General features: G+C 57.6%; 1 protein-coding gene across 1 annotated transcript in view; it reads left to right on the forward strand.

Moving 5' to 3' along the window:
- The window catches only part of Dtx2 (deltex E3 ubiquitin ligase 2), a 30,536-nt gene extending 26,754 nt beyond the window's left edge, over nucleotides 1–3,782 (forward strand). Inside the window, 4 exon segments of the mRNA XM_042686518.1 lie at nucleotides 286–444; nucleotides 1,556–1,717; nucleotides 2,622–2,711; nucleotides 3,238–3,782. Of these exon segments, the coding sequence (XP_042542452.1) occupies nucleotides 286–444; nucleotides 1,556–1,717; nucleotides 2,622–2,711; nucleotides 3,238–3,465 (639 nt within the window). The 3' untranslated portion in view covers nucleotides 3,466–3,782.
- The last annotated feature ends 3,437 nt before the right edge of the window (nucleotides 3,783–7,219 follow it).

The following is a 7,219-nucleotide window of genomic DNA, read 5'->3' on the forward strand; positions in this document are numbered from 1 at the left end:
CCTCTGTCCTGCTGTCCATCTGACAATTTCTGTGTCTCTTGTAAAAGCCAGCCCCAGAGGCTTCTCCCTCTGTCCTTATTTGCGTGGTCCCTCTGTCCCACACCTGTGGTTTTGCTCTTCGTTGGCACAGATCACAGACTACTTGGGTCCCCGTGTGGGAGCACAGCCGCTGGGCTGGTGTGTATCCTCTTCCTGCATCTCAGCCAAGGAAGGCCTTTTCCCACAGACTGGCCTGCTGAGGGCCAGTGGCTGGTCAGTGAGCCCTGTGTTTGGTCTCTCTTCTAGGACTGCATCATCTGCATGGAGAAACTGTCCACAGTGTCCGGCTATAGTGATACAACCGACAACAAGACCCTGGGACCCGTGGCTGTGGGCCGCCTCACCAAGTGCAGCCATGCCTTCCACCTGCTGTGCCTGCTGGCCATGTACTGCAACGGAAACAAGGTGCCCATGTGGATCTGGGTGGGAGCCAGTGACCTGCCCTGCCTCAGGCCCAGCAAGCAGCCTGCAGCAGGCTGAGGGTCAGTGCTAGGCCTCTGGGGTGGCAGGGGTGGCATCGCTCCTGACAGGACTGAGAAGCCCTGTGTCTTGCTTGAAGAACTTTCTTTTTTTGTTGTTGTTGTTGATCTTGGGGCTTGAGCTCTGGGCATGGGTGCTGCCCCTGAGCTCTTCAGCTCAAGGCAAGTGCTCCACCACTTTGAGCTACAGCGCCACTTCCAGTTTTCTGGTAGTTACTTGGAGTTAATTGGAGAAAACAATCTCACAGCCATTCCTGCCTGGGCTGGCTTTGAACCTCAATTCTCAGATCTCAGTCTCCTGAATAGCTGGGATTACAGGCGTGAGCTACCAGTGCCCGGCTTGGAGAACTTTCTGAAGGCTCAGCTCCCTCCTGTTGGCCTGTCTGTGTTTTAGGAAGGGGACCAATGGAGCTGATACCCCCACTCCTCCAACCAGCTCAGGGGGAGGTTCCGGGCTCCTCTGAGCAGCAGGCCTGCCTCTCCTTACCATGCACAAGTACTCCAGCTTTTCTTGTGACACCCTGCACTGATGCAAGGCACCAAGAGGGGACCATGCTCAGGGTTCCCTGCTAGGCAGAGCAGGCTTACTCAGGCCCTCGGTGTTGACCCTTGTCCTGTGTCCCCCACCCTTCAGACCTCAGGGGCACTCAGCCAGGGTGGATATAGATGGGAGGGCGGAGACAACCAAGTTACAGGCCAGCCTGCAAGGCCCAGTTGGGCCCCTTGTCTGTTTCTCTGCCACCCAGTGGCAGTGGTGTGGGTGGCAGGTTTCCAGGGGGACTGGGGAGGACTTGCCTGTGGAGCCAGGTGTCCTGCCAGCTGCGGTCTCCAGGTGCCTCACCCCATCCACACAGTGACTCGATGAGCCTGTGGTGCGCAGCTTTTTACTTTGGCCAGAAGACCACAGCAGTCCAGGCTCTGTAAGGGCCATCTGCGTGCTGGGCACTGTGCCTGCCCTTATCTGGTGGCCTCTTGTCCCCACTCCCTGGTCCATGTGCTAATGGGCTGCCAGCTCAGTTGCATCTGCCTTGTCTCAGGACGGGAGTTTGCAATGTCCATCCTGCAAGACCATCTATGGGGAGAAAACCGGGACGCAGCCCCGGGGCAAGATGGAGGTACACAGGTACCAGATGTCCCTCCCGGGCCACGAGGACTGCGGGACGATCCTCATCATTTACACCATCCCTCATGGCATCCAGGTGAGGGGCCTGCCCCACAGAGCCTCGGCCACCCTCCTCTGCCTGCCCTGCCCCCTCCCAGCAGCCTGCTCTATCACACTTCCACGCCCCACTCCCCAGGAAGCCAGGCCAGGGAGCAGGAACTGGGTGTGGCAGTGCTGAGGTTGGGGTGAGGGGAGATCGAGGCAGCCCTCAACCCTTTCCTGAGGGAGGAGAGACTTTCTGGAAAAAGAAGCAGCTTAATGGGGCTTGTGCTGGGCCAGAGACTAGCAGAAAAGCAGAAGGACACTGCCCAGGGGCTGAGCAGGTTGTGTATGGAGAAGAGGGGGTGGGGACAGGAGCCTTGACCCTAAGGTACCAGCTGAGCTGGAAGTAGTCAGATGGAGCTGGATATGGCTGAATGTGGGGAGCCCTGGCCCTTGGGGTCTTGCTCTGCCCATGCTGACACAGGTGGGGATGATGGGAGCAGCATTCTTTGTTGGGTCATGTGCTTTCTTTTTGATCTCCTCCCACTTGGAGGCTCAGGTTGACAACACCCCAGAGAAGATTCACATTTCCAGTGACTGTACTCACACCTGGCTGTGTAGCCAGGCCCAGCACTGTGTGTGCACCACCCCACCTCAGTTTGCTGCCTGGTAGCTCAGGGCCTGGTTCCTAAAGTGGATCCAGAGTGGCCCTCAAAGCAGGGTCCATCCTGGCACTGGCAGGGTTGCCAGTGGCACTGGGGAAAGAGTTGGCAAGCAGTGTCTCAGACTGGCAAGTATTCCTGGGGTAAGGCTGGACTTCCTTAATGAGTCCTCATGCCCAGGATTGGACCCTTCCAGAACCACCAGGGGCAGGCTAGGATTCGGAGTCCTGTGAGTGGCAGCTGGCTCGAGGCTTCCTGCTGTTTTTCCATCCAGCCTGGCATTTGCTTTCTCTGCAGGGCCCCGAGCACCCCAACCCTGGGAAACCGTTCACTGCCAGAGGCTTTCCCCGCCAATGCTACCTGCCTGACAACACCCAGGGCCGCAAGGTAAAGCCCCTGCCCCCCTGGGACCCTGCTGTCTCCCCTCCCCCCCGCAGCCCCTGCCTCATTCCCTTCACCAGCCCCACAGGCAGCTCAGGGAGAGAAGCTGGCCCAGGGTGCTGGGGTGCCCGCCGGGTTCAGACCTGCACAGGAATTACAGCTACCAGGGGCCGGGCCAGCAGGACAGCTGCTGGGGTTTAGGCTGAGCCTGGAAAGGGAGGGCTGAGGGAGGCTGGGCCCACCTGCTCTGTCCTGAAGCTGCTGGTGGCCCTTCAAGAAGGGCTGGGAGAGAAGCCAGCGTCTCACGTGCACATTGGGCAGGCGTGCTGCCACTGAGCTGCACCCCTAGCCTAAGCCCAGACTGGAGTGGCCAAGGGTGGCCGGCAGCAGGGGGTGTGTGGGACAGGAATCCTGGGTTCTGGCCTCTGAGATCTCTAGAGTTTGTGGGACCCCTTGGGCGGGGTTTAGTGCTGAGACAGTGGAGCCTGCTGGCACTGCTCACTTCCTCCCCCCGCCCCACCTTGCCACACAGGTCCTGGAGCTCCTGAAGGTAGCCTGGAAGAGGCGGCTAATCTTCACAGTGGGGACCTCCAGTACCACGGGGGAGACTGACACAGTCGTGTGGAATGAGATCCACCACAAGACGGAGATGGACCGCAACGTGACTGGCCATGGCTACCCCGACCCCAACTATCTGCAGAACGTGCTGGCCGAGCTGGCTGCGCAGGGCGTGACTGAGGACTGCCTGCAGTCTCAGTGAGCGACCCAGTGCCCCTGGCACAGCCTCCCCGGGGTGCAGGGTGGGAAGGTGCCTTCCTGAGAGTCTAGGATGCCAGGGAGGGGAGGGCTGTGCCCCTCTGGAGCCAGGCTTGTGCCTGCGTGGTCCTTTTCTCCCAGGGTGGGGAGGATCTGGGCACTTGTGCTGTGGGGCTGAGATGCAGCTACCTCAGGGCACAGATGGGCCTCTGTCCAGAGGGCGGCCTGGGCAGCGCCCCGGCCTGGCATGGCTGTGTGGGGATCGCCCCTCACCCAGTTTCTCATACCTCAGATTTTGTTTGCAATAAAGACCCTAAGCCACTGCAGGCCCTGGTGTTTGTGCCTGGAGGGTGGGTGTGTACCAGAGCTGAACATGTGGGCAGCTGCCCACTGCCCATCCAGCCCTGTGGTTGTAAACAAGCAGGCTACTGTGAGGCCGGACAGCTAGTGGAGAACAGCAGTGCAGCTGCCCTCCCCTCACAGGGCCAGCCTTGCTGCCCAGGGCTGCTCACACAGGGCAAGTGAGGACACGGGGTCACAGAGCTAGGCTCAGAGCAGTGACCAGCCTGGGGCCTTGAAACCTGACTCTTGACCCTCCGAGGAGGCGTTGGCAACACAAGCCCAGCCTGCTGCCCTCCCAGGGGGAGGAATACCCGTCTGGGGTCACAGGGACCAGCAGGTCCACAGGGCTACATTTTAACTGCTGGGGCTGGAAGCATTTTTAAAAAAGTCCTGCTTAGCTGGGTGCCAGTGGCTCATGCCTGTAATCCTAGCTACTCTGGAGGCTGAGATCTGAGGATCATGGTTCAAAGCCAGCCCAGGCAGTAAAGTATGTGAGACTCTTATCTCCAATAAACCACCAGAAAATGAAGTGGCACTGTGCCTCAAGTGGTAGAGTTCTAGCCTTGAGCTGAAGAGCAGGGACAGTGCCCAGGCCCAGAGTTCAAGCCCCACAACTGACCCCCCTTCCTCCCCCCCAAAAAAAAGAACATAAAAAAACTTAACAAATGACAACAAGTACATGAAGCCACTCAGTGCAAATAAAAGCCAGGAGCTACATCAAAGTATCTGGAAGAGGATATGAGAAGTTGGAGTCTTCCCCAAATGCTGAGGGAATGTACAGTGCAGCTCCTTTGGGGAATAGGCGGGTCTTCAAACGGGGTTACCCGATGACTGGGCTGCTCTCAAGGGTGACTTTACAAGAACATGTCCATGCAAAAACATATATGCAAATGTGGATTAGTCATTACGAGAAAGTGAAAACACCCAGACACCCAATAGCTGGTGAAATGAATGAAATATGCTATTTGTTTGCATGTGATGGTCTTAGCTCTGAAAGCAGAGAGGCATGGTCCCTGCTGTGCCAGGAATAGACCCTTGCAAACAACCTGAAAGAAGCTGGACAGCCAGGCATGATGGCTACTTGGGAGACCTTTAAGGCAGGAGGAGCCAGCCAGGACAACATAGTGAGACTGTTCAAAAAATAAAGAGGTACAGGAAAACAGCCTTCTGTGTGGTTTCATTCCTGTGAAATGTCCATCCTGGGCAAATCCCTAGAGACAGGAAAGCTCTCCCTCCTGGCAGGAGGAGAGAGGGAAGAGTAACTCATGGACTGTTTCGTCTTGGAGTGATGAGAAGGTTCTGGAATTAGCAATGATGGTTGCACAGCTTTCTGAGTAGAAACAATTGAGCTGGGGCTGAAGGTTAAAGCCCATGGTAGAGCTCTTGCTTAGCATACTGACACCCTGGCTTGATCCTTAGCACTACAAAAACAGCAAGAACCACTGACCTATGGGTCTGGCACAGTGGAGCATGCTGAGAGTCACAGCTAATTGGGAGATAGAGACAGGAAGATTGTGGCTAAGACTAGCCTAGGGGAAAAAAAAAAAAAACTGACTAAACATATCACTAAAGCCAAAAGAGCTGATGGAGTGGCCTCAGTGTGAGGCTCTGAGTTCAAACCCCAGAACCATAAAACCCACTGAACTGTTAAGCTTATATGAATTGTATCTAAAAAACAGAGGGGGCTGGGAATGTGGCTTAATGCATGCAGCCCTAAATTTGATTCCTCAGCACCACATAAACAGAAAAAGTCAGAAGTGGTGCTGTGGCTCAAGTGGTAGAGTGCTAGCCTTGAGCAAAAGAAACTCAGGGACAGTGCCCAGGCCCTGTGTTCAAGCCCCAGGACTGGCAGTGAACAACAAAAAAACCCACAAAGTGACAGCCACCGGGAACCCTGTTGGCTATGGGTAGTATGGGTAGGGGGGGCTCCCTACTCTTGCTCCCCTCTCCTCCCTACCTGGGTGGGGTGGGTGGCCGGAGGGACACTCCTGATGCAGGGAGCAGATATCTAGGTACACGGCTCTCAGTCCCCAGGGCAGGGAGGCTGGGTGAAGCTCCAGTCCTCACACCAGTTCTGGGTGGGGTGGCCTGCATTCATGTGGTCCCCCAGCTCCGCCCTGCTTCACGCCAGAGCTGGACCCATTTTTCAGGCCTTTTCTGCCCTTTCCTGACGGCCTGACTAACCAGTCCCCAGCCTAAGGTGTGGGGGTGAGGCCCCTGAACCTCGGGGTGCTCTGCGTGCATGCAGGATATCATGGGGCTCCCCGAGAGGCACCCTCACCCTTGGCGATTCCTTCTGGTGCTGAGGCTGGGCGCGTGGGATCCCGGGACGGGTGATCTTGGCCAGACCTAAGGCACTGGGGTATATAGTGCTGGGGTGCTGGACCCTGCGAGCCCCGCACCAGCACCTTCAGTGGCTGAGGCCGCGCTTTTAGAGGGTGGCTGTACTTGGCGGGGTGGGGGTGGGGGGTGAGGTCAGGGCTGCAGGCTGCGTCTAGTTGACCCTCTCCCTCCCACCTACCCCCACCCCCGGTCAGCAAGACAAGGCCTGTGTCTGCCTTTCCTCTGGTCCCTATCTGTCCTCCGTCCTGCAGCCTCCAGGGGCTTGCAGAGCCCACAGACCTATTGACTGGTGACTGTGCCCTCGTCTTGCACCGACTGCCGTGTGAGGACCGGACCCGGGGCTGCAGAGACGCCCCTGGGCTGCAGAGACGCCCCTGGGCGGCTATGACTTCGGCGGCTCCGCCCCCCGCCGCCTTGGATTGGGCTGCTCGGGGAAAGGAGGCGGGGCTTCGGGACCAACTTCGTGACTGACAGCTTCCCCTACAGCAGACTCCCCCACCGGCTGGTAGTTCTTGCCGTCGCCACAGGGGGGCGCGGGCGAACCGCGACCACGTGACCTCCCGGCAGGGTGAATAAACCTGATCTGGTGCCTCCTGGGTCACAGGAAAAACCGCTCAGCCCAAATTTAGGGCCACCCCACGTGTGGGCTGTGAACTGGGTTAGACTCAGCTGTGCCACCCTAGGTGCGATCGCCATCTTTACTCTGTGTCTGAGGCTCCCACTCTGCCTGCACCTGCCCCCAACACCTGCATGAGACCCTCCCGTGTGGACAAGGGCTGATGCAGTCAGGTGTCCTGGTGGCCTGGGACTTGCTGAGTGATTGGTGTGGATGGCTCGTCCCAGGCCCCAGGGACCAAAACAAGTGCCAGGCAAGTGGTTCATGCCTGTAGTCCCAGCAGCTTGGGAGCAGAGGTAGGAGGATCATGCGGTGCTACCAAGACCAGCCAGGGCAAAAGATGAGTCCTTATCTGTAAAAAAAAAAAAAAAAAAAGCAAAATAAGGGATGGAAGCGTGGCCCAAGTGGTAGAACACCTGCCTAGCAAGCAGGTCTTGAGTTCACACCTCAAGACTGG

Source organism: Dipodomys spectabilis, unplaced genomic scaffold (assembly GCF_019054845.1).
Source record: "Dipodomys spectabilis isolate Male_0828 unplaced genomic scaffold, ASM1905484v1 ptg000098l, whole genome shotgun sequence".
Lineage (NCBI taxonomy): Eukaryota > Metazoa > Chordata > Mammalia > Rodentia > Heteromyidae > Dipodomys > Dipodomys spectabilis.